Source organism: Paralichthys olivaceus, chromosome 6 (genome assembly GCF_024713975.1).
Source record: "Paralichthys olivaceus isolate ysfri-2021 chromosome 6, ASM2471397v2, whole genome shotgun sequence".
Lineage (NCBI taxonomy): Eukaryota > Metazoa > Chordata > Actinopteri > Pleuronectiformes > Paralichthyidae > Paralichthys > Paralichthys olivaceus.
In genome coordinates, this window is record NC_091098.1 from 19399404 (window position 1) to 19425902 (window position 26499).

Genomic DNA, 26499 nt, shown 5'->3' on the forward strand with positions numbered 1-26499 from the left:
TTAAACCAAAATCTCAAGACTTTTAATTACAGATAAAATGTATTGATCAGAGAAACATTGGGTTCTTTCAAAGTTTTATATTTGATCCTGGAATTTAAAAACTCCCCAAAATGAGACAAATGGAAAATGAATTGTCAAATTTGCCAAGTTTATTGGGAGCCTTCATACAAAAAATGAAATTATGGCTGTAAAAAGGTACAAAGGATTATTGTTGACATTAATATACTTTTGGCATTTAAGGCCTATTAACCCAACACATTTTGTGACTCTGCAATTTTAAATCTAAAACTGGATTTAAACAAGCAGATAAGACGGTAATATTTAAAAACATACAGACCAATAGATACCTGCAGATTACTTCTCAGTGATAGTTACAACACAAACCCACAAAAACTTTGAAAGCAACTAAAAAACAAAACCTAATTTTCAATGTTGAACTTGAGGCAACTTTTATTACGCACAGCCAACTAATTTTGATGTGTCTGTTTCAATGACAGCTCCATGAATGCAAACAAATGTATTTACACTGCCTTTCAGAAGCAAGTCTCAGACTATCGACGTGCCGGCATTAGAAGCTGCTTCGCTGTTACTGAATCAGGGAAAAGGTTGTGGTAGGTGGGTAAGGGAACGTAGGCAGCTGTTATCATTTTGCCTGGGAGGGAAAGAATAAAGAAAGACAGTTAAAACCTAAAGAAAGCTCCACATTTGTATTTATTTTTCAGTGAACTATCCCTACAAGGATTCAAAACGGCTTTACATACCTGCAAACCAGCGTCCATGAAGTGCATTTACAGTTGCCATCGCTGCTGGTATCGAGGGACACTTCACATACACATTACCCTGTGAACAAGAGAGAGTTCGGTTAATCCTTTGATTCTCCGCCTCTTGATTAATTATATTACCAGGTTATATACAACTAAAAGTACTAACAATTGGAACATAAATGTCAGATTCATGTACGATAATGGTTTTACTGGTTGGAGTAATGTGTCAAATCTTCTATTTGGATGCTGAGACATTTTGTGTGCTTCAACTTACTTGAGTTGAGTTCTTATCCACATAAATGTGAACTATTCCTCCGTGTTTGTTGCACTCCTCGATCACATCGTCTTGGATCTCAGTGGCCCAGGTGGGATCATTTTCCCTGGAAAACAAGTCAGATTTTAACTATTCCAAGAAAATCTTAATATTTTGACATGTCCAAGATTTACATTGAAAGATGTCTTACTTATATTAATATTGACCAGAAATAAGGGTCCAGATCTAATTCTGTGTAGAAACAATTTCTAAAGTTCACCTGAAGATAATGAGGCTTCTTTAGTTTGTCAGGCAACCTGTGAATCTTCCAACGTTATATTTTTGTGAAATTCCCCTGTTCTGTTCCCATATGCAGCCGAGCTGTAGCACAGGGTCAATACACAGGAGCCATGTTGTACTATGATTGTAAGTGGTTGGTCTGGCCTGCACCAATATACGTTTCTACACAAAGACCCCGCTCACATTCTGGCCACTGGGTGAGTATTTGGAAAAACACGAGCCCATCTACAAAAGATCAAATCCTTACGCTTGTGGGTTGAACAGGTTGGACAGCTGGAGGCAGTGTGTGGCCAGCGGCTGAGATGGGAGGTTCAATGCTTGGCTTGGAGCTGGAGTTGGGACGGCTGAAACAGCAACAATTATTTATTTGACACCATTCTCTATTAAAAAACAATGTTTGCTTCATCTAAGGTTTCACCTGCTGGAGCAGACATGTTTCCAAACGGTATGGACCCAGTCATCTGCAGAGCCTGCTGAGCAGCCGGGGGAATCTTCAGACCAGTTCCTGAGGAGGCAGAGAAATTGAAATTTCACACGCAAGTGTAAAATTCAGACGGTTGCTTCATTATACTGACAGCTGGTGGCATTTTAGGAAACTGGCACCAGTTAGGTGACATAAATCTGTTTCAATGTTCTGCTTCCCAGCAGTAAAGCACAGCAACAGATGTATCAGCACAGAAATGGATTTTAAAACTCTGTTCTTACCGCAACTTTAAATGTTAAGTATTTCTTAGTTATTGTGTATTTTGTGCTTCATGTTCTGTTGATACAAACCTTCTGCCAGTCGAGCCATTAGTTGTAAACGTCCGGTGGTGCCCAGGTCGATGCCGGTCCTCTCTAGCTCGTCGTTGTCCAGGAAGGAACTGGCCGTCGAAGAGTCTGAGCGCTCCGTCACATGCCCCACCTTCATCGGACGCCCGGCCAGCTCAAAGCCGTTCAGCTGCTCCAGGGCCTTTTTTGCACATTCTGCATCTGCAAACTTCAGAAGACAAAGTGTTTAAGGTAAAAAATCAGCTGCAGACTCTACAGCACTGTAAATAAATCAAAGGCCTTGATTACCGATATGAAGCCATATCCTTTGGATCGTCCAGTCTCACTGTCCATCATGAGCTGGATTCCCTCAATCTGTGAAAACCAAAAACACGATTGAAACAAATGCATCTGCACAGGAATTAAGAAATTCTGATTTACTAAAATTAATTTGTTCTTGACCTTTCCAAAGGGCTCAAAGATTCCTCGAAGCATTTCTTCAGTGATGTTGAAATGCAGCGAGCCCACATACAGCCGCATCGGACCGGAACTGCCCTTCTGTAAATTGTTAGCAGCCGCTGCAGCTCTGTTTTTCTCTGCCTGTGATTACACATGGAAAGTGAAGCATAAGAATGTTAATTCAATATATGTCAAACATTAGGAGCTGCAATGTAGAAAAAGCCAATCTGTTCCAAATGAATGCAAACTGAGCTGAATTCAATACGATTAGAAAAGTCTGTTTAACAACTGACGAACAGAACACTGGTTTTAAAGCTTTTCACTGCATTTACAAACTTTTCATGTCATCCTGAGATCCCGAGTGTGCCGACTTCAAATGGATAGTTCACAGAAAAATGAAAATTCACTCATTATCTACTTATCACTGCGCCGATAGAGGGGTGTGTGTGCACGTAAACACGGCTCCAGGCAAGAGGTAAGAGGTAATTCAGGGTAAAACGTGGTGTAAGTGTTTCTAGTTGAATTTGGATGACACCACACAAGCTGTATGGAGGCATTTTATGGTTTCAAGACTCAAACACCATTTACTTAAATTGTATTTGGCTGCAACGCATGAAAAAAGTGTTTTGTGGACTCGAACACTTCACCCCCTTCCATTGGCATAGTGGTAAGTAGATAATGAGTGAATTTTCATTTGTGGGTGAACTATCCCTTTAGAACTGGTCAATGTTTCCTTCTGCTTTAGAGATGTCCATTGATAGTCACACTGGATAGACTGCACCACACTTCATTTAAATGTTACAGTGAGGTCAGAACACCTACCTGAGAGGCCTGGACAATGATGGGAACTCCTAAAAGCCTCTGGCCAGTGAGTCCGATCGCCAGAGGTACAGAAGAAGAGTCCACAAACTCTATGTAGGCGATGCCCTTTGACCTCCTCGAGTTTCTGTCTGAGATCATTCTCACGTCTCTGACCTTCAAAGAGAAACAGTGATGGTTTTTAATAACTATATACGGACTTTCTGGATATATTCACAAAAACAAGAAAATAAACAGACTTTTCCGACAGCTGAGAAAAAGTCTTCCAGGTCCCGAGCTCTGATTCTGGCAGCGAGCTGCATACAGAAAACTGTGCGTGCATCCCTCTCCTCGGGTGTTAGATTGTCAATTGGTTGCCTGAAAGGACAAAAACATCAAACTTGTTAAATTAATGAAACAGACTTATTCTTCAGGAAACATCACAATCCAAACTATTAAATAACGAATTTGTCTGTCTTTTAATGTTCTTAATAATCGGATGGCGTAATTAAACCATGGAGGCACATTTGAGACCGGTCTGATTCTGGTTCTGAAACTAAATCCAATGCTGACAGGCATAGGTCATTAAAGGAGTTCACCAGATGTTCTTATGTGGCACAGGGCAGAAGACAGGGGTGATATGAAAATGTGCCAGCTGTTAATTAATAATGCGAGACCGAATGGTGCCCAGTTTATTTTCGGGGGGTTGAGGGAGTGGGGCGTAAAAGAAAATTAAGATATTTGAAGAGATCTTAATTTGCACAACACATATGAATATTAAAATCTCGAATATTGCAGATCTGAGAAGACAGTGTGGTGACTGCAGCTGAGCAATGTGACGAGGGAGCGACCTCAGACTTGGATGAAGGATTCTATCCCACCTCAGGGCAAGGAAGAGATCCAGAGCGTCAGAGGACAGCTTCCTCCGTAAGGTCAGCGATCTTTTTATAAGCTTTCTGAAGTGAGGCTACGGTAGGTGAAAAGCTGTGCTAGCGAGAGTAGGTAGCCAGTGTTCAAGATTTGGGTGAAAGGGACCTATTGGCAGAAATTGATTATAAAATACGCCTAGTGATGTTTTCACAGTGTGTAATCAACTCAACAGTTTTTGGTATAACATAAAATGTGAATATTCTTCTCACCTGATGGGACTCTTTTCCTTTTTGAAGGGGCTCCGACTTTTGGAACGTTTGCGGCTGTAACAAAAACAGTAGAATAAGTACGTCTGTGGGCAAATTGTAAAAACAAAAGTATTCATAAGAAATTAATCAATTTTATTAGACCCTGATATCACTGCTGCAGGCTCACTGGGAAACTAATATTCAGGTAATTTCCTGCTTCAGGGTAAAAAAACCCCAATTCGCTTAACTACTGTAATTTATGTACCTGTATGTACAGTGTCTTTCTAACATATAATCTATGTTATTTTAAATGTATTCCTCTGAGAAGGTAAAGCTTAAAAAGTCAAGTCTTTGCTTTAAAATTAAACACAGCAGATGGACTCACAAGTTATTGGTAACTATATAAACTCCAGTCTCTTTTAAAAAATATATCTATATACTCTGCTACATATTCTTTATGTGAGTTAAGATTTCTAATTTGTAATATCATGCAGTTGAAAGCGGCCCCAGGCCTCATTATATTTGACCCCTGAGACTATATATTTATATATTGTTGATTTTTAAGAGTAATAAATGCAACCCCTCCCACAGATAAGCACATTATTGAAATTCAAAAAGCAGTAGCCTGTGCAGAAGTTTGGTATCAGAGCAAGCAAACTTTCTTCCAAGCTTAGAGTCTTAATTTAGATTTTTTTACCCACCCTTCCCATGGATCACTTCCAACTCCGATATTTTTAGGCAGTTTTGCACACAGGGCATGTTTACAATCTATATACAGATTTCCAGTGATGTTAATATGGAGCACTGGCTGTCTCAAAAGCTTCATCTTGTGTTTGTTACAGTAGTTAACAGAAGATTTAGATCTGCTTTGGTTTAGTTTCGTTGTAGAAGACAGCCTCTTCATTTTTCATGAATTATTGTCCTTGACTGATTGCATGACATCTGCCTCCTGCATTTGATGATATTTAACAGCATTTCTCCTTCACTCTGTCTGTTCAATGTTTTCTGTGCTAGGCCACAGACCTCAAAGCAGAATATTTCTACCCACATGCTTAACAGCTGGCAGGGGAGGATTGGGGGTGGGGTGTTTACTAAGTACTAACTTAGTAGGGTGCCCATGCTTTTGCACATGCCACAAATACTTGGGTTTGCATAAGAAGGAGAACTAATGCCTTACGGTTGAATAAATCAGTCAACCTGTTAAGTTGCAGTTTACATCCACGTGAAGCCAGATTCAGAATGTATGTAGTTAAGACTTTAAAGGAATTAAATAAAAAGTATTATGTGCATTGTATTATATTTAGCATATGTACTCAGTGAAGTGGCAAATGGGTGTATACACCAGTACATTTAAAAGGTCACATACATGGGGCTCTTTCGTGCTCTGTAACGCCCAGATCGTTCCTTGCTCCGGGAGCCGCTGCGGTGACGCTCTCTGCTGCGGCTTCGTTTTCTTTCTCGGCTCCTGCTCCTCTTCTTACCCTTCTTTTTGTCTTTGCTTCTGCTTCTTCTCTTCTTAGAGCCTGGGCTCCGGCTTTTACTTCTGCTCCTCCTTTTCCTGTGAGAAGACATGTTAAACCCATGCTACTGTGGTGCAAGGTAGCAGTTTTGAATCAAACTGATAAGTTTGTGTGGTTCTGTGAAATAAAACTTACTTTTTATTCTGGTCGTCATGGCCATTTGCATGAGAGGACTTGATCTCATCCTAAGCAAGGTTGATAGAAGAAGATCATGAGGACGTAGATGCAACATTTCAAGTCGTCAAGGTAAAGGGGGTGGGGTGGGACAAGAGAAAATGCAGAGTATATTCAATTAATAATAATAATACTTCAAACTTCCTACTGTCATATCTGGACAGTGTCCCTCCACCTCCCCAATAACTTCCCATCCCATTCCTGTTTTTCTAAACAAGGCTGCTTAGTACTTAATGCAACAAAGCAAGAGATAAGGGGAGGGTGTCCAACATATTAGCTGAGTTCAGGAAGTTGTCAGGTCATCTCCAACATTCCCTTTCTATTAGGTCGTACCAATGCCACAATTTGTGCCTAATCAAGTGACCACATATGGCCCACGGGCCACTAAAAGAGATCCTGTGTGGTTGATGTCAGTCCAGTGATCTTCACCCATTTTCGTTCTTGGACTGTAAGAGCTCGATGCCACCTCTGTCACACATCTTGCCCTGAAGCAAACAGGGATTCACACTTCTTAGTAATATTGACGCCCAAGAAAATAAATTAATGAAAAAAAAAATATATTAAAAATCCATCAATTCAGCCACGTGTTACACTACCATTATATCTGAATTATGAAATAATACTCATAACCTTTTGACTTATGTAGGAATCATTAACTACTGAAAGTAACTCACTTTATAATAAAATGCTAAATAGAATAATCATTCTAGTAATATATCAATATCTGTGGTGTTGTGTAGCATGCAAAAAATCAAGATGCTTATTCACAATAAACTTGACTAAGGCAAGGAGGCAGTATTCATATTTACAAGCAAGAGAAAGTGATGCATGTTACTTATCCGTGTAATTATGACATCTGAGAGAGCTATCTTTTCATTTTCAAACATATTGACAATAATAGTAATAAAACTTAATCTAACACATTTTATGGTTCTTTTTGGTCAAAGTTGAATTACCTCTTCTTGTTGTAGCCGTACACTGCAGGACCTTTTTTTTCAAGATAATGATTTAAATCTGACCATAAAATGCCTGAACATCCAGAGCCAGTATTGGCATGCAGATAGTAAATCTGAATACTGCCTCCTTTGCTGGTAAGGTAAAGATGGGCTTATCAACCATTGGCATTCACCTTGTTGAAACCGAATAGGGATTGGATGTTCTAGGTTGAATCTCTTTTAGTCCTAAGGTGAACCACAGTACATCAGTATATGCACAATAACTACCTTCCTTTTTTTCACAGTTCACAGTGGAATCAAAGATGAATTCATGGGAGTAGAGGTGAGATATCATTAGGGAAGTCTATAAAGAGAGATAGATGTGGATTTATTTATAATTCTGTATTACTTTTTAAATACTCACACACCACACAACATTCAAGTAAACTTTGTCACATCAGCAATTATAAAAAGGACTCAAGAGTAAAACATAACAGTGAAACAGGCCTCATCTCTGTAGTCCTGTACCCACCTTTCTGTATGGAGCCTCCAGCATGGCCTCAACATCAAAATCATCAGCCATGATGATCCTGTGGAAAGGAAGCAACAAAAACCTGTATTAACGAGTGACCATTCTGATGCAATAAATGGTTTTGATACAGTCGGTCACAAGTTTTCTTCCCAAAATAAAAACAACTGGCAACTATTTTGGTAAGTCATTATTGAATTTGTATTAATTTATATGCAGTTTTGACTTTTGTAATTTTTTTTAGACTCATGTACAAGTAAGATGTGTTTACAACGGGCGGGTTGATGACCCTGCCTTACACAGCATGAAACTACATCAATCATGAAAAACAATTGATTAACATAGAGACTAGTAATTAAAAGACCTTTATGCTAAACAGCTGACACTCCTCTACTTTCCTTCTGAAGGTTATACACCAGTAAAAACAAGTTAGACCGACCGAAACCAACATGCATTTAAAAGCTATTATTTAAACAGATTTGATTTTGAAAAACAAATAAGATGTTACCCAGTAGCTGAAAACAATAACTCCATTGATAGATTGGGAGTTTGTAGACTGTGGCCTCAACAACATTGAGGGCTGAAACTAATACCTGATTTCAATTTAGATACATCTATAAAACATATTGTGTGGATTAATAGTTAAATTCGTACCGTGTCAGAGAAATAACCACATCTCACCGTTTCTCAGACTGATTTGACCTCTGCAGAGAATATTTTGTCAGACCAACTACCAAAAACAAAAAAAATGTTCAATTTACAGTTAATATAAAACAAATAATAATCAAGAAAATCATCTGTTCAAAGGTATGAAACTTGCAGTGTTAACATTTAGCTCTAATTACCTACTTAACTCAACGATCGAGATAGTTCAAGAGCATTTACTGTCGGTGGTCATGTCGTCGGAGGTCTGATGAAGATCAGCATTAGATTAAAATAGCCAACACAGGAGATAAAACAACGTGGTTCCAGATCTTCATAACTATCACACACATCAACAAATATCTGATCAACTTGAACGTGTGTCCCAACGTGAACATATCAGCATCAACACAACTCACGGTCCCGTGAGAATTGGGAGGATTCAGAAAAGATAAACATGCGTTACAGTCGACACTTAGCTAAATGCTAACTAGCCACATCGCTCGTCCAAGCGCTAGCTAAATACTATGATCCGAATTGTGACTTTACAGGAAGGTTTGACTCGAGTAAGAGGACAAATACGAATTAACGTGTGTACGTGGGCAACACGTGTCCGACCATTACCACTCCGACGTGTTCACACTCAAACATTTCACGCTCACTTGAGGGGAAACGGGCGCTGACTTGTGAGCTGCCAATATGGCGGCAACGAGCTAGCTGCGTTAGCAAACATCGAAGTTACCTTTTGAAAGTGACGAGCTGACGTCCCACAGTCAAAATGTCGCAGGTGTGCAGCAGCGGGGGAGACTCGTCTCGACGGCTCCGTGTCGGCAGGTCGCACAGAGCGGAGATGAGCTGTACTTTGTTCGGAGTTATGTAACCTTTTGTCGGAGGCAGGTCGCGGCCTGGGATCAACTCGTTCTCCCTCCTCGTCTGCTTCCTTCTTTCCGCGTTCACTTCTTCTTCTGGGAGTTTTTTTTTACTGCAGCTACGGTGCTTTGCGTTCCCGCATTGCCCCCTAGTGGATTTGCGAAGGGCTGCAGGTTACTCACTACCATACAGTCTATGGTTACTACATGTAGTTTTAAGGAACCTGCACTTTACTTGAGTAGTTCCATATTTTCCACATCCCCCTCTGAATGTTTCACTACCTCCTCTCGGCATGTTCAGTTTTCATAGAATGATGAAGTTGCTTTTTATTTTCCTTAATCGATTATTCTCTATTGATTTGTTTCTGTGTTTTTCTGCAATCGCTGTGTTTTGGGTCTGTGCATGAAGTATAACTCATCTACAGTTATGAATATATCACTTTAGGTCAGTTTTGGATTTGATTGTCTGTGTGTACAGAGGCAAATGAATGTTGATGGGCGTGATATTATTGTTTGACATTTGATATAATGACATTTTAAATCCTGGGAGAGTAGTTGTAAAAATTCTCAGGAGCTTGGTGACATTTGAATTTTCCTACGGGGATTAATAAAGTATTTCTGATTCTGATTCTGAAATCCGTACAACAGAAATTCAAGCACATTATTGTTTTTATATTGTATTTCACTCTGTTGAAATCTATAGAAATGCTGTGCTGCATTAAACGTTACACATTTGAGCTGAGGCCTGTGTATATCTTGATACACGGTTATTAAACATATGTATTAGTTTATTATTATTTAGTTCCAAATGAAAACATTTTTTTTCGACTTTGACATAATGTTATAGAATGTATAAATAAATATCAGGGGTTATTCACAATCTTGTCCTATGATCTAAAATAAAACTTCAAACTTGTTGGTGTAAAACACAATGAGCACTTCAAATTTGGTGTATATATATATTTTTTTTTTTCCAATTATCTGTCACTTATTAGTGTTGGTTCTGTTTTTGAACCTGCTTATTTAGATAATTAAGATTATCTGTTGACTGTTTTGGTCATATTACACCGACATTAAAACATTTATACAACGTGTTTATATATTTAAAATAAAGCAACATCCTCCATTCAGCACAGAACACGTGACACAAACACGCTTAGTTCGTTTTACGGTTATTTGTCGCCATCTAGTGACATTTACAGGAACATCATCTTTTCCACAGTGTTAAAAGGTCCAGAAATTTAATCCTCATGATGTTTTTACTAGTTTCTGTCATCTAAATTGTATGAATTATAGTAATAATTAATATATATATATATATTTAAATACTTTATATTTACATTGAGAGGGTCCTCTCTATGGAGGCCGCCATGTTTTTTAAAATTAGTCCAGACTGGACAAACTGAACACCTTTTGAGTTTTTATGACAACTGAAGCTGCCACAGGTTCTTTTTTATGTTTGGAAGGGGAGGGTGAGGTGAGGGGTGTTCAGCTGCATCATGCAATTTCAACACTAGATATCACAAAATTCTACACACTGTACCTTTAAGTGATAATAAGAGATGGATGGATAGAAAGAGGGATGACGTATAATTCATAGATAGATACACAGATAAACAGATACATAGATAGAAAGATAGTGTAGAGGAAATTTGACCTGGCGAGACTTCTGAATTAAAGAGAACTGAGTATAATGTTCTTTTCTGTGCACGTTTATTCTCAAGGTCAATCAGATGGGTAAGAGAAAGAAACATTCTCGGGCATGCTTTTTTATGCAAATTTAGAAAAGAGGTGATGTGTGTGTGTAAGGAGCAGGTGAGTGTGTCCCAAGGTAATGTGATTGTGTGAGAATAGAGTATGAAGTAAACTACCAGGAGATAAGGCACTAAGTTACAGACACAAGCCAAGGCTTCTTCAAGGTCTCTGTGAGGAGACGAGTACAGGGATTCCCAGTGGCTCCGATGTCCAGACCTCTCAGAGACCGATACCTAGTAAATCTGGTAACTAAAGGCCATGATAAATCTGCCATGAGGCAGGTGACCAGCCGTCATCCGTCATCATCAGTCACTTGTGACTTGACTTGACAGCTATGACACTCAATTTAATTTCATATTTGCATGTAGGACAATGAATAGCACCTTCAGTATTAGACAGTGCCACTGTCTCCATTATTGTCTATGATCACTAGTGCAACTTATATACAAAGTAATGGATGTAAACATATGATTAATAGTCACTATAATGCACAGATTAATTTAAGACTTAGGCAGCAGAATCCTCAGTGATAGTTTTGTTTCTGAGTTTAAGTGGCACATCGTAGTCAGGAGGAACATCAAAAAACAGCTTATCGTCGAAGCAGAAATCATCCGATGGCGGTGCAAGGAGCGGCAGTTTTAAGATGAAGCCCGTGAGGATGCCTCCCAGTGCTGACACTCCTATGGTGGAGAAAACAGCTGCAACCTGGAACAGAGCCTGTTCCCGGGCAGTCCTCCCCAGACCGGGCCGTAAACCGGGGATCAACATCTGCAGCTCTTGCAGTTTGGGGTCGCCCTCCACTGGTGCTCTGTGTGTGAAGATTTCATAAAAACTGGGGCCATAGACCTCCTCATTAGCAGCCAGTATAGCGCATATCCCTGCAGCACAGGATATGAGTCCTGTTAGACCGTGCAAGTTGTGTATTCCACATTGATCCTGGATCCTGAAGCGCTGTGCAAGGAAGGGGCTCAAGTACTTATAGCCCAACATGCATGCAGTGCAGCCCATCATACCCAGAGCATATGCAGCTACAGGCGTTATCATCATATCAACAGTTGCCCCGACTGTCACACCTCCAGCCAGCGTGACGTTCTGAATATCGGCAATGGTGATCTTACCATTTTTGTTCAGCATCGTAGAGAGAGCGAAGGCCGTGAGAGTGGAGGCGCTGAGGCCGATGAAGGTGTGGAGGATGGCTCTGTGCTGGTCGTCTCCTTTCAGGGTCAACGCTGAGTTGAAGGAGGGCCAGAACACCCAGAGGAACAAGGTCCCCATCACAGACAGGATGTCAGACTGATAGCTGGTGTTCTCCTTGGCATGGCCTTCGTTCAGGTGAGGCCTGTACAGAACAAAGGTGACACCCAGGCCAAAATAACAGGCAAAGAGGTGAATGAGAATAGATCCTCCTGCGTCGTTAATCTTGATGTACTTCAGCACGGCCCATTCTGTGGCTGCAAACACTGGCACTTCCAGCAGAGCCATGACCAGCAGCTGCAATGGACTGGTCTTACCCAGCACTGCCCCGAAAGATATCAACACCACAGCACAGGCAAACTCTGCATTTATCAGGTTGATCACTCCGAGGTGTATCTTTCCATCGTGGCTGAACTGGAAGTACCCCTGCACCAGGATGGCCCACTGGATGGCAAAAGTGGCCGTGAGGAAGTTAAAAACCATCCCTCCAAAGCCATACAGTCGGAAAAATGCCAACAGGCACCCAAAGCCGAGGAATATCATGACCTGTATGTCCGTAAAGAAAGGGTAGTCCTTGTACACTGCGTTGTCCATTGGGTCAGTCTGGTTGTTCTGAAACCTGGCATCGGCGTGCTCATCGTAGGTGACAAAAGCAGCATACATGGCAACAATAACCACCTCAATGACAAAGACAAAGGCAGGTAGCTTCACGCGGAGGTTGGTTGACCGTGCCTTCATCCTGACGGCTCTTTGGAACAAATGATACAAATTTCCTGAGTCTGGATTATGACTGATTATATAAAACAGGTAAAAGTCAGCGGTCAAGCCTGCTCGCTCTCTCAAACAAACACCAGCACTCTTCCTCTCAGAGAGAACCACTGCTGCATGGACTTTGACTGCTGTAATAAGACATGCAGCCGTTCTGGTACATCAGCGGTTTCTGATAATCGAACAGCACAATACAGCAAGTACAATACAGTACATGTGACACAAAGTACACATACACCTGAATGTAGAATCAATTATGTTGAGATAGTGATGCATTTACCACAAAAAAGTATCCTAGAACAAAGTTCATGCAAACACATTAAAGGTATTATATTAAGGTATTGTAAGGATTTATATATCATGTGAATTTCTGCACTGGTTTTAAAACTGAAGACATAGTGTGTCTGTGAGAAGCTTCATGAGGAAATGTTGTGCAAGAAAATTGTTGGGCAACATACAGACCTTTGATTCAGTCCGTCAGTTCAGCACGTTTCGTCCAGATCAATCACTTCGACTGAAAACCTTAAAAACAAGTAAGGTATCACAGCTGGTCAATTTTAATAAATAGCTGCAGTTTCTTATATCAGGTGCTGCATGTTGTTAACCATGTGACCTAATTAGCGACTATACTTTGCAGTTATTTGTTAAACTAGTTTGATTTGGGAACAGATTTAGTTTGTGACCTCATTGGTGGAGGTCAGGATTTGGGTTTTTATTTAGTGACTGCACACACAGATAAAAAGAGTCAGAATAACAAGTAAGCTTTGTAAAGCGTAAATGGATGTCATCACGTCCGCCAAGGACGTTATGATGTCACATGACTCACAGGGGGTGGGTGGGTCCCACAAAGACTCCCAACAAAACCAACAGTGTGTGTGTGTGGGGGGCATTCTACTTGTTTACGTGTCCTCAGTAGCAGATGTAACAGGTCATTGACCCTCTACTCTGAAACTGATTTTCTCCTCGGTTTCCTATTTTCCACAGTGCAGTGGAAGAACCACCAGTAAAAGTCTCATGTTTGTAATGTGGGTCATGTTGATCTGTTCATTTGAGTCCAGACTGAATAATCTCATCAACTATTAGATGGATTATGAATTATTACCAGATAGGTTTGTACTCTTGCACTTGCACAATGCTGCATCTATAAACTTGACAGAAAAAACGTAGCTTCTCTTAAGTGGATCTCTGTCCACATCAGATCCGACTTTTGATAATTGAGTAAATCCTTAATGAACCTGCTCCTTCATCACTGCCTGATCTCATGTAGATTTATCTTTCATCCCCTGCTCTCCACTCTCAGAATTCAACACTTCTACATTATGTGTTTAGTCAATGACCAGCCTATTTTAGGAAAATTGCCATTAAGCTTCCAGGACATTAGCTTGAAACAAGTTAATCTATAATCAGAGCCTAAAAGAAAAGATGACGCGCTGTAATAGTTAGTATTAAAATTATTTATTGCATTTTGGTGCTGACATATAAAATGGTTTCATTAAACCATTACTTGTACATAAATGCATAAGACATGATGGAACATGAAACAAACTTTACAATTTAAAAGACAAACTACCTATTTTATCTCTAGAAAAGATGTATTGACTCACATATTACACGTAACCTCTAGGCCTAAACTCACACATCTATTTACAAAGGTCCCGTCTTTACTTGATATTCAGCTGTACAGTGTCCTCTCTTCAAAAAGTGTGCCCATAATGTCAGGTTCACACACACATGCACACATACACACACAGCATGGAATCTGGGGCTCCTTGTTTGAACGAGTTACAAATGGTTTCTTCTGCAGATTATTGTACCTGCAGAATAAAACCTTTGTCCTATGGAACAAAAAAAAGCATGAATATTCAGACTTCTAAATGTGATTCTTGGTTTTTGTTGTTATGCTAATGTTATGCAGCTACACTGAGGATTACAAGGGAAACACTGATGACTGTACAGATATTTACCAAAACGAACACTTGTTCATGCGTTATGAGGTGAAGTTCTGTAAAAGCTACAGCATTAAAAACAACACACAGACAATACATTTGCAGGAAAATAGAATATGTACAAGTCTTAGGATTCCCTGAAAAAGAGAGTGAAGGCTAATGATTTAATTTTTGCTAGAAATTGATGCAGAAAAAAAATGTTTACTGCAACAATGAGCCAAGGAGAAGATGGAAATAAAATAATGCAACAGTATATTAGCATGTTTGGATTTAAACCTCAATGATACAAAAGTCAACTCTTTGTTTCCCTATGGATATCATATGTTCCAAAGTACAGTGAAGCGACTCACATGTGCATGAATTACTGTTCTAAAGTGACAGATAGACATCAAACAATCATTGTATATCACACTCAAACACGCACAAGAACGAATGACTGACAGGTGATCATCTCCAGGACCATCTGACTTAATGCAGAACTCACTGCAGAACAGTTTAATATGCACCTGAAGAGATTCCTCTAAGGTTCTATAAGCATTTTCTGGTTCTGTTGAACTCATCAACATTGTGGAGAATTCTTTCACATTTTAAAATTGTATGCATTAGTATAGTAGCAAATTAAAACGAGGATCGTTTTGCGTTGATATTTTAACATTTGGGAAGTTGGCCGACCAAGTTAAGTCTCCCTGTTTCCAGTGTTAATGCTAAAGCTAACCGTATGATTTAGCATACAAACAGTGTTCTATAAACTTTCTGCATGAAAATAATGATAACAAAAAAATACTTTTAACCCATAGTTGAATTAAATAATGAATGTATAAACTACAGTATATTTTAAATGATAAAAATAAATAAAAGTTTCTTTTAACCCTTAATGACATATAGTAGATGTGTAAAACACAATAAATAATATTTTAGCGACTATAGATTTCCTACAACTGGTTCAATGTTGTGTATCTGTTCACAAACATATAAAATGAATTACATTTTTTAAAATATCTCTTGAGTAAAATGTTAAACGTTTTAATGTAGTAGAGATGCTTGGTCTAAAACTAGTTAAAATTTTCACATTTATAGTCCATTTGAAAGTTTATGTACATATTAACATACAGCTTAACCACTCCTGCCTTTTTAAAGGTTCAGTGTGCAGAATTTGGTGGCCTCTAGTGGTGAAGTTGCATACTGCATGTAGGAGAAACTGTGGTGGCCCTCAGGTAAAGTAAAAACACAGAAAGCCGTCAGAAAGGGCTCAATCCAGGTAACGAAAACATAACAATTCTTAATTTCAGGTGATAATGCACCAATAAAAACACAATAATGAATATTATAGAACATTTCTGTTGATAGATCTCTCTCACTCCTAAACACTGGACCTTGATACAGTTATTTAATGTGAATATTTCACAAGAACAGATAGAAAACCTCATCCGACCTTTTTCTATGAATTAGCATCATTTTTAACACTTTGATTACTTGTGTGCTTCCAACCATACAATTAAATACAAAAACAGACCAGAACAAAGACAGACATGATTAGAAGAGCAAATACATAAAAACATCAATTAATAATAGAAAATAAGACAAAAATACAAAGTAGAAACATTCCTCATTTACAAATGGCCAGGGAATAAAAGCAAGAGGACAGAACAATGATTGAAAACCATACATTTTTATTTTTATTTTTACTTTAATACTCAGTAGCTTTTGTTTTATCTATTGCTCGTCAACTTTCTGCAATTACTCTATGAATGCTTCAAATTCTTATTTTAAATGCTTGTTAGGATGTTGGTATCCAAATAAAATAAACATTTCAACTGTGTGAACTTTTCAAATTATTAAAAACTAACCATCATCTGCTGTTTTCAACAGATTCCGTGTCGGTGTTTGTAAAAGCCCTCTACGAGTAGATGGTGATGACCTCACGTCCACCTCCACGCACTAGGAGGACCCGATTGAGACCCTCGGTAAGAACCTCCAGGAACTCCATGTCTGAGAAACATAGTGAAGGAATCTACTTGCTTTTACTTTGCACACAATATATTGATACAACATGGAGTTTCATTTTACTCTGAGGTACCATCTCAGTCCTGTCAGATGACCCAAAGTAATATGATCAACTGGGCCATTGACATTTGCCCATGCCACTTTTTGTGTCATCACCACCATGAAGTCATGTGATTTCAGTCACATGTTGTCCATCCTAACCTATCGTAAAAGTCCTGTTGACTATTTAGTTGGAACAGGAAATGAACAGACTGAAGTTTAGGTGTCCCAATGTCCCAAATTACCCCAATTCACCCAATATATATGAAACACAACACAACACAACAAAACACAACACAACACAGCACATTACAGACAACATAGAATACAGTAATAAATATATGATGTTAGAAGTACAAGCTCTTTTCATCAGTTGTCTTACTGTGTTTATATTGTGTTCATGTTTAGAGTTTTTATGCAGCAAAAAGAATTTCCTCGACTGGGATCTGAAGTGATCTGACGACACAAAGATAAATTAAACAGAGCTGGTGCAGGATACAGTTTTCGTTGCCCACACGGTTCTTTGGTGGCCCGGGCATGTTGAGCAGGACGAGTTTCGCCTCCTTGGACTTCTTCATGATGACCTCATTGAGTCGCATCGCCGTGTGCATGCGTCTCACATCCGTCTGGTTCCTGATGCAAGAAACATCAGGTCACACTTTGGTTTACAAATCAGTGTGTTTGCTACTGAAGTCACTAAAAATGTTGATACTTACAGATTCTCCCATTCCCTGAAGCAGCATGTGTGGTGGAAAATAACAATAATATTACATATGGGACATGTGCTCGTAGGAAGCTACATATGTTTGTTGTTCAGGTTCAAAGTTTTGTTTGTCACGTGCACAGGAACAACATGTATCTCCTCTAACTTTGGAACATGGGTCGATAAGCACAAATATTTACCACTGACCCGTGTCCTTGTGTGTACGTCATGTGTCTGATCTCTGTGCAGCAGTTTGACTCACGGCTTCATGTTGAAGAAGTCCCTCCCTGACTCTGGGTTTGCTGCCAAAAGGTTCTTCCCCTTGTCGGCACCCTTGTTGTCGGTCCAGGTGGCAGCACCCCCTGCAGAGACAGCAGGGGACGTGGGGCTTGTGGGGCTGGTTGGCGTTGAGGCGTTCTTACTGTGGATCAGCTGGACCTGTTTTAAGTTGGAGACAGCCACAGACTGAGACAAAGACACCATGACATGACAGCGTGACAGGGTGAAAGAGAGGAAAGAGACACTTGTCAGTAAAGATAACAGTGTGGAAGGTGGTCGCCAGTGGGACAGGGAGGTCACTGGTTAGACTGAAACATTGCTGCGATGGCTGTTTTGTGATGAGACAAACCATGTCGCGCCACAACAAAAATAAAAAAGGTTCTGCCCAAGCTGGAGCACAGAGAACCATCTTAAGAACAGACATAGTACAAATAAACAGGTTATTGCCCCTAATATATGGGATGAATATAGTGTCATATTTCAAAGTTAAAAAATGTGCTTTGAAAGGTTCAAACTGTGTGAAAGCTTAAAATCAAACAAATAAGGTTTTGCATGATAAAAAGATTATGTTTACAGAGATTTTAAATTCTATTTAAGCCTTTCCAACATAACACAAACCTTCAGAAACATCAAAACTTGAAAAAACTTTTTTTTAAATGTCATTCTATGTCTGACATACTGTTGTTGATACACATGCTCAACTAATCAAGAGTCTGAGCTGTCAATTACAATGTTTCAGCTTGTTTTTATAGCATCAAATAACCAATGAAAACCAAACTAAACTAAATGAACACAGTGTGATCAAATCTACTTAAAATGACAGAAACCACCTTTGAAAAAATTGTATTTAACTTTGACAGCATGACCTATGACCTATACTGCAGCCAGCCACCAGGAGGCAGTCGAGACAATTTGGCTTCCCTTTTGTGGAGCGGTCATGTTGTCCATGTTTGTATACAGTGTTTGCTTTAAACACAGCTTCAACCTTTTTTCAGTTTTGAAATGTGACATGATATTCATCCCACACAAAAGGCAGCATTACCTCCTCTTCAGGTTTCTCTGCCAAGCTGGTTCCCTCCTCAGTGCTGTGCTGGGAACGTGCAGTCGATGGGTTTTTACGTCGGATGGAGCCACGGGATGAATCTGTAATGCTCTGGATCTAAAGTTGTAAGAAAAAAGAAGAAAGAAACGGAAAAGATTTAATTTGTAATTTCCCTGTGGAAAACAAGTCCAGACACAAACATCTTATTGTGAAGGGACAGTGATAATGAACGAAATAACATCATGTCATTAATTAACACTTCATTTTCTTCTAAACTTTTCTTGCTTACCTCTCTCTCCTTCTCATTCTTGGTCAGATGCATTTGTTTGAGGATCTGTGACCGTTGCTCCATTACGAGTGTCTTCTCATAGGTGTAGGCTGAGATGTCACCGTCAAGCTTTAAAATGGAAAAACATTTTTAAATATATCATGAAACAGGTTTATTAACTGGTTCTACAGACGAAAGTAGATTTTATTTAGATAGAAAATAATTTAAAATGTAGTAGAGTTCTCTCTCTTTGTGATGGCAGATAATGTGTCAGACGAGTCTCTCACCATCTCCACCACCTCCACCTCAGCTACAATGCGCAGGTGATAGAGGAAGGTGATGAGGTCTTTTTTCATCTGGATACTGTTATCATCCATCTGAGCGACTGTGAAAATGCGCATCTTGCACTTCCTCCACACCTTCGAGACAAAACGGGAACAGTCACGGCTCATGAACAAAACGTTGTCACTGTTCTTTTTTACTCTCTGTGTCTTTCTGAACTTGTGCTCATAATTTACAAAAAGTTTCTACAGTCATATTAAATCTTTGGAGACAGAGAAATTCTTTTTGAGTCCTGTTTCCCACCTTATGTTGGCGCAGCAGGAAGGGCAGGAGCATCAGCATGCCTCCGTCATGGACGATCCACCACACATCGATGTGGCCCTCAGTGAAGCGCTCTCCGTTGGACGGGTAACTGGAGATGTTCTTAGGAACCAACAAAGCCAGGCTGGCTACAGTTGTCTCTCTAACCACCTCTGAGACCAGACACAAGAATTGATTTGTGGTCAAATATGAAGAAGCATTTGGGAAATTCATCACATTGAATATGAAAGGAGAAATTAGTAAAAGAAAAATATCTGGTGAAGGTTTTAATTGTAAATCAATATTCATAATGACACTGGATTATTGAGGTCAGCGCAAAGACGATTTGAGGGTTAGAAAAATCGTCCCATGTCTCTTTCCTGTGTCTACACTGTCACTGTTAATAAACACTAAAAGAAATAGTCAAGATATTCTGAGCAGGACATTTTATGATTGAAAAATAAACCTTAGTTTGTATTTTGGTGGACAAACTGTATGACAAGTGTATCTTAGTAAAGATAGATTAGGTCATTTATAAATCATGAACGTTACACAATACCAACATATCTGTGGTGAGATAATGTTGTCAGATGAAACAAGTCGTACAAGGTTTCAGTTGAGCTAAAATAAGATCAAATGAAGTTAATTTTCCAGTTAATTTCCCAAACATGCTGCTGATGCCTCACATGATTTAAAAAGACGTCTTATTAAACTCTTAACAAGAGTAAAAGAAAGTTTAATTAAAAAAATCTAATGATCGAAACAGAATCTTACAAATGTTTTCAACAGAACATCAGTGGAAGCTTCATTGAAGTTCTTTTATGAATAAACCACTTTCAGTAAGACTCAATAATGGTTTAGGTTTAGTGATTTACTTTTCTCAATAATAAAAATCAGATTAACTGGTGAAAGAGAGCAATCGCACAAACTTCACATTCATCAACAAACAGATTTACCAATAAAGTTCCTGAATTGCTGGTGGCACTCAGGCTGCTTCCAGTTACGGGGCCAGCTGACCATCACTGTGTTGTGCTTCAGGCCTCCCAGTCCTCCAACCTGGATCAGGTGGGACGTCCCGTCTCGCAGGTTGGAGGAGATGACCACCTGCGAGAAACCCTTCACTTTCTCTGTCTCCATCAGCTTACGCAGAGACTGTAGAGACACAGAGTGAGCGATCACTGGTCATTATGGAAACATGTGCTGTGTGGTAAACAAGTGGAAGCGTATGGCAGACCTGGTCGGCCCTCTGAGCCTCAGTGTAGTTGTCGAGGAAGGTTCCATGAACTGCGGTACCAACGATGGTCAGACCTTTTCCAGCCTTCAGCTGATTGGTCAGAGACAGCAGACGAGGCTGCTCTACGTTCTGCTCAGCATCAACACTCAACAGAACCAGGATCTGAGGCCTGACAAAAAGAAATTGAGCAGTAGGTCAGTGAAACTAAACATTAGATTAAAAAAAACGAAGTCAAACCCATAGACTGTATATAAAGACAGTCAAACATCTCAAAATATGAGTTTAAAGCCAAATTTAAATCACATTTAGTTGATTATTGTGTTCGTGCAAAGTTAAATCGGCTGCATCAAAATAAATTTACGATATAAAAAAATAAAAATTTTCGCCTTACAGAAGAACTGAAGAAAAGTGATTAACAGGTGTTAATAGGTGTTTATAAGATGAGTGTGAAACTGTAGAAGATGGAGCTGACCAACCTCCAGTTCTTGGTGTGTGGTGGTCCCTCCTCCAGCCTCATGAGAGCGAAGCGAGCGGCGCTCAGCGAGATGCCACGTATCCCATCACCCCACTCCTTCTCAGCTCTGTTACACAACACAATCAGGGTTAGTGCATGATGAACTGTATGGAAACTATCTTATTCCTGCTTCTGGTCTGATGCCGTGATGATGACTTACCCACGGAACTCAATGTATTTGTAGATGCAGCTGGCGATGCCCATGGCAACAATGGCGTAATACCAGGAGCAGATGAACATCAGCGACAGGCACAGACTCATACCCAGGAAAGACAGAGCCCTGTGGGGGGACAGGATGTCACATGTCCAGTCAAACTGTTTCTGTCAGCTTCACTCCACAGGCTGCAGCACATCAATGCCCACAGCTTGTAAAGAGTTTTATTGGTTGTGTACAGCAGCTGTAAGTCCAGCCACACAGACAGACAGGCAACAGCTGCCCACAGTGATTGAGGTGCAGCACGAGCATCATCAGCAGATTGTCCGACTGTTGTTCCAAAAACTGAAGCTGCACATTTTCACCTTTTTAAATATGTGTAAAAGCAGGGTGGTTTATCGTCCTGCAAAGTTAAAGCCTGAACTCTGCTAAAATTATGTTTTGGTCTTTTATTTGATTGACATTGACCAACCAATCCAACAAATGATTCAAACGTGGCTGAATCTTGATTTCTCTCACGAGAAAAAAAACTAAATGAGTTAAATAATTCTTACTTTGATGGAAAATTGTGTTTTAATTTTGGATCCTATTGCTCAAAAGAAAATAGGTTTTCAGGTTTATATTTGTTTTCAATTTTGTTCTTGATCTCATGTACATGCACAAGCTCACATACACACATGCATGTGGGTGTGAGTGGATTCACACTGTTCCAATGATCCACAGGTGTTCTAACTAACTGGATGCTGGTGAATGTGGCCGTAAACAAAGCAGGACTCCAGCTCTGTTAATAGCTGGAAAATGCATCAACATATGTGTGACATCCTCACTGATGCTCCTCTGAGCTTATTTCAGTGACGTTCACTGCATGTGTGGAAAGTCGTTAAACACTGACACACTCTCACCAGTGGTAGAACTTAAAACGTGGCCTCCAGTTTGGCGTCCTCAGCAACGTCTGCAGCGCACAGGCCAAGTTGACGAACATGTAGCACATCAAGAAGAACCTGAACAAAGAGAGGGAGAAAGACAATGAGGAGAAAAAAGATAGAAGTAAGACAGGCAGAAGTCTCACAGTGTGTGTGAGTTCAGGAATGAACTTACATGGAGAGGATGGGTGCGACTGAATCCAGGGAGGCGATGATGATACCAATCTCACAGATGCTGGCTGTGAGCAGGAGGGCCCAGGTGGGCTCTCCGTTTTCTTTGCCGTGCCCAAACACCTGCAGCAACATCCAATCAAACTTTATCACATGATTTTAATTTTTTATTTGGGCCATTTATATAATATGGCAGAACACATGGACAAACAAAGAATGTCATTGTTTTTTTTAAAATCCTTAAACTGGGCATCGTTTCCTCTTATCCCAAATTCCTCAACTCATTTCTCAGTCTGATAACCTCAACGTAACCTCAGTTGTACAAATAAAGATCTTTGGCATCTAGATAAGTCTGATGCAACATATGCTTGAGAAATATACTTCTGTTTTATATGCAAATATGTTTTTAATGTTTTCAAACTTAAATAATTAGTGTCAAGAAGGTCAACATTGCAACACAAATCGTTCTTGTAAATTCAACACATTTATCATCCACCTTCAAAATCAAATGAAACTCTGCAGTCCTTTGAGACCTGTGTGATCTACTCTATACACACATATCTAATCTCTGCCATTCAATCAGAGTATTTGTTTCTACAACTCAGGGCAACAAAATTCTGCTTTTATGCCAGAGATGAATCTGAATGCTACTCACTCTGAGAAATGGGATGATGCCGTCCCTTGAGATGGCCTGCAGCAGACGTGGAGCTCCCGTCAGACTCTGGAGTCCAGCTCCGCACGTGGAAAAGAAGGAGCCAAACACAATGACCCATGGAGACGGCCACGCCAGCGTACCAATCACCAGGTTACCACTGACCCCTTCACCAAACCTGTGAAGAGGGAGGTGACGATTTAACAATTCAAAGCTGTTACACACATTCACTCATCAAATGATCTAACTTCCACAGTGTATCATGTTCAGTGTTGAAGAAACAGGCTGGAGCTGAAAACACAATGATCATTTAAGTTTCCCTAATGTTTGTATTGATGAAGGTCACATAATATTTTTTCAAGAAAGTGTTTCAGATTATGTTATATTAAATGTTAAATTATTGGCTTAAATGAACAGATGGAAACTTTCACTGGATATGGGAAGTATATATTTACACTGGACTCAATGACTACAACCACATAGTCTATAGTTGTTTATATATATATATATATATTTAAAAATGTTGCTGGTAGCTCAGGTAAAACTGGGGGTTTATTTTATAACCAGGTAGCTCAATCCATAATAATACATCACAATTCATTAGTTAATTGTATTTTGCATTAATAAAAGGCCTATTAATCTGCAGAGCTAAAACTATCAATCAAAAAGTACAATATTTACCTCTGAAATGCAATGAAATATAAGTATAGTGCATGTGAAGTAATGTACAGTAGAAATACTCAAGTAGGAGAAGTCATGTATCGGCCTGTATATTACTTCAATATACTTCACAACCTTGTTAAACAATTAATTACTTACTTGTCCCTGAGGACGACTCCTTCTATACAGGCACCAAACAGCACCACACAGGACATGTCTGGTAATTAAACTGTAAAGGAATATGCTGTGATAACATGAAAAAGTCAAAGTCGTCAACCAGTGTTTTCGGAGGCTCACAGTTTCATTCTATGGACCTGGGCTCAGTGAAGGATACACACAGTAGACGTGGTGGTGATGGCTGCAATGGTGCCAATGGGAATTGACTTCTGAGCATCACGCAGGTCGCCGGAGCGGTTGGAGCCGGCCATGATACCTGAGAGCGGTGGGAGATTAAACCATCAGGAGGCTCTAAGCTTTTAAATATTTTTTGTCTTTGATGACTAATCCCAGAGGCACTATTATTCCACAGATGAGCACTCATAATAAGCACCCTATCACCTTCACACTTCGCCCTGGGGACTGAGGAACAGCTGCTCAACAGTTCAAAGAGAAAGAGCAGAGGTGAAAGGGTTGATCACTTGGGATGGAGCAAGGCCGCTCTGGGATTTAACAACTGTCAAACTTTAGATTTATGGGGAAAGGAAGGGGAACTTGGTTAGATTCAATCTGCAACCTTACTAGCAGATGCCACTAATCCCTACAGACAAGTCCTTTCAGTGGGCCTGAGTGATGCTAACCTGTGACAGATGGGAAGTATATCCCCACCAGCAGGGTGAAGAAGCTGGTGATGTCAGCCAGGACGTAGCGATTGGAGCTGGTGGTGGGACTGTCCGGATCCACATCTGATGCAAGTCCACGTTTTTCCAGAACCACCCCTTTTTCTAAGTAGTTACCAAACAGGTTTTCTGAAAGGAAAAAAGAGAACATCTGATCCTTTGAATACATTGACGAGGGATCATGGGTAATTGCCATTTATATTGGTCTCTTACCAGCCAGGATGCCGCTCGTGACCCCCGGGATGCCCTGTATCTCGGTGACGTTGTTGTTGATGAAGTATTCATCACACGTGGCATTGAGGGACTCAGAATCACAGAAGGACCTCCAGAGTTTGGTCGTGACAGTTTCATTGTCTATTTCAATGACCTTTGCACACACGTCGTATCCTTTAGAGAGAAGGGTTCGATTCCCCAGCAGGCAGACTCTGCGAAGAAAGTCCAAAAAACATCATTGACATATCGCTGTTACAGAGATGATGGAAAAAGTTTTTCTCCGTGAGAAAGACTCAGTTCAGACATGAAAGATGATGGTAGGTAGTTGAGACACTTTAATACAGCACTGGGTCAATGTTTATCTCAGCATGCTTTCAAGAGGAAATTGACACTGACAAAGAAATGGAGCGTTTAAAATGCTCTCTGTGGTGTTAGACAAACAACACATGAGACATACTGAGACACTATAGACCTGTTCCTTTCTGAACAGGGACACATAAAGCATGGAAAGTATTTCGATTCTACAGGAAGAGGCATCCTGACGTGTCCCGTGACCATGACTTTCTCTTGACATGAATTAAATCATTCGTCAGTGATGATTTATATCGAGCAAATGGACACAATCAAGAAAAGCAAAAATCTTGACCAGTGCATCAACAGGTCACTTACGGGAAGACGGGGGGGTCGATGGCGGTCTTGATGACTCCAGCGTAAACAGCCACGATGGAGAGGATGACACAGGCCAGGAAGACCAGTGCCAACTTGTTCACATATTTCACCCCCACAAACACCACCAGCGCCATGAGGCTCAGGACGATGGTGCCGTACACCCGCATGTTGTTGAGGAGAGCCGCCTCTGCCTCTGCCCCCTCCAGACCCTCAATCTGGAAGATGGCTGCCTGAGGAATGATATAAATCTGAGTGGAAGATGGAGGGATGAAGGTGGAAGGAGGAGATGTATAGGGGAAAAGATGAGGTGGTGTGGAGTATGGTCGAAAAGAATGGAAATTATAATAAAAGAATATTGAAACACAGTAAACTGGTGCTATTGAATTATTTTACGTTTGGACTCGAAAGTATTGCAGGGCTGTGAATTTATCTATTTGATGATGAAGGCAACCTTACCAGCAGAATTTCAATGCAGCCAAGGATGTACATGGCACCTGCGAAAGTTGTTCCCAAGTAGAAGCAGATCCCGACAGCTCCACCGAACTCAGGCCCCAGTGAGCGAGAGATCATGTAATATGAACCTCCAGCTATGAGACACACACACACACACACACACACACACACACACACACACACACACACACACACACACAGAAGTCACCATTCTGAACTGTTCTGTCTAAAACACACACACACACACACACTCAAACTCCCACTCACCTGGTACAACTCCATTTGTGGCAATGGCACTCATGGAGATGGCTGTGAGCATAGTCTGAGAA

At 40.1% G+C, this 26499-nt stretch overlaps 3 protein-coding genes across 13 annotated transcripts in view; all 3 read right to left on the reverse strand.

Moving 5' to 3' along the window:
- Window positions 1–131: 131 nt before the first annotated feature.
- rbm39b (RNA binding motif protein 39b) lies at window positions 132–9239 on the reverse strand. Of its 9 annotated transcripts, none has more exons than XM_069525897.1 (17): window positions 8985–9205; window positions 8446–8510; window positions 8282–8330; window positions 7604–7661; window positions 6098–6147; window positions 5809–6000; window positions 4464–4517; window positions 3585–3702; window positions 3349–3501; window positions 2530–2667; window positions 2377–2442; window positions 2092–2296; window positions 1736–1822; window positions 1565–1661; window positions 1039–1144; window positions 762–840; window positions 132–652 (listed from the first exon to the last, which is right to left on the reverse strand). In XM_069525897.1, the coding sequence occupies exons 4-17, from the start codon at window positions 7652–7654 to the stop codon at window positions 552–554; spliced, it is 1497 nt and encodes a 498-aa protein (XP_069381998.1). In that variant the 5' UTR covers window positions 7655–7661; window positions 8282–8330; window positions 8446–8510; window positions 8985–9205; the 3' UTR covers window positions 132–551. The 9 variants fall into 9 exon arrangements, with proteins under 9 accessions (XP_069381998.1, XP_069382000.1, XP_069382003.1 ...); XM_069525899.1 differs by having other exon boundaries at window positions 8255–8330; window positions 8985–9177; XM_069525902.1 differs by lacking the exons at window positions 8282–8330; window positions 8446–8510 and adding an exon at window positions 7360–7435 and having other exon boundaries at window positions 8985–9209.
- An 823-nt stretch (window positions 9240–10062) lies between these two features.
- Window positions 10063–12982, reverse strand: rh50 (Rh50-like protein). Its single transcript, XM_020096426.2, has one exon. The coding sequence runs from the start codon at window positions 12796–12798 to the stop codon at window positions 11374–11376; it is 1425 nt and encodes a 474-aa protein (XP_019951985.1). The 5' UTR covers window positions 12799–12982; the 3' UTR covers window positions 10063–11373.
- Window positions 12983–14267: 1285 nt separating this feature from the next.
- Window positions 14268–26499, reverse strand: part of slc12a5b (solute carrier family 12 member 5b) — a 32107-nt gene continuing 19875 nt past the window's right edge. For 2 of the 3 annotated variants that reach the window (XM_069525913.1, XM_020096424.2), the window contains exons 5-26: window positions 26438–26492; window positions 26174–26304; window positions 25718–25965; window positions 25049–25260; window positions 24797–24964; window positions 24334–24432; window positions 24159–24216; window positions 23343–23517; window positions 22692–22810; window positions 22496–22594; window positions 21600–21719; window positions 21402–21506; window positions 20926–21094; window positions 20648–20843; window positions 19695–19864; window positions 19397–19528; window positions 19131–19238; window positions 18842–18958; window positions 17783–17985; window positions 17534–17548; window positions 17317–17450; window positions 14268–16763 (exon numbers count right to left, since the gene is read on the reverse strand). In XM_069525913.1, coding sequence (XP_069382014.1) covers window positions 16672–16763; window positions 17317–17450; window positions 17534–17548; window positions 17783–17985; window positions 18842–18958; window positions 19131–19238; window positions 19397–19528; window positions 19695–19864; window positions 20648–20843; window positions 20926–21094; window positions 21402–21506; window positions 21600–21719; window positions 22496–22594; window positions 22692–22810; window positions 23343–23517; window positions 24159–24216; window positions 24334–24432; window positions 24797–24964; window positions 25049–25260; window positions 25718–25965; window positions 26174–26304; window positions 26438–26492 — 2925 coding nt within the window. In that variant the 3' untranslated portion in view covers window positions 14268–16671. The remainder of the gene's footprint in view (window positions 16764–17316; window positions 17451–17533; window positions 17549–17782; window positions 17986–18841; window positions 18959–19130; window positions 19239–19396; window positions 19529–19694; window positions 19865–20647; window positions 20844–20925; window positions 21095–21401; window positions 21507–21599; window positions 21720–22495; window positions 22595–22691; window positions 22811–23342; window positions 23518–24158; window positions 24217–24333; window positions 24433–24796; window positions 24965–25048; window positions 25261–25717; window positions 25966–26173; window positions 26305–26437; window positions 26493–26499) is intronic. The other variant, XM_020096425.2, reaches the window with a different exon arrangement.

Excerpts from the sequence above, each read along its gene's own strand:
- rbm39b (XM_069525895.1), bottom strand. The coding sequence starts at position 7,654 with ATGGCTGATGATTTTGATGTTGAGGCCATGCTGGAGGCTCCATACAGA. Across the intron at positions 6,001-6,097 it reads CATGACGACCAGAATAAAAA|GAAAAGGAGGAGCAGAAGTA; the intron begins GTAAGTTTTATT and ends GTCTTCTCACAG. Across the intron at positions 1,823-2,091 it reads AATGGCTCGACTGGCAGAAG|GAACTGGTCTGAAGATTCCC; the intron begins GTTTGTATCAAC and ends CTGCCTCCTCAG.
- rh50 (XM_020096426.2), bottom strand. The coding sequence starts at position 12,798 with ATGAAGGCACGGTCAACCAACCTCCGCGTGAAGCTACCTGCCTTTGTC.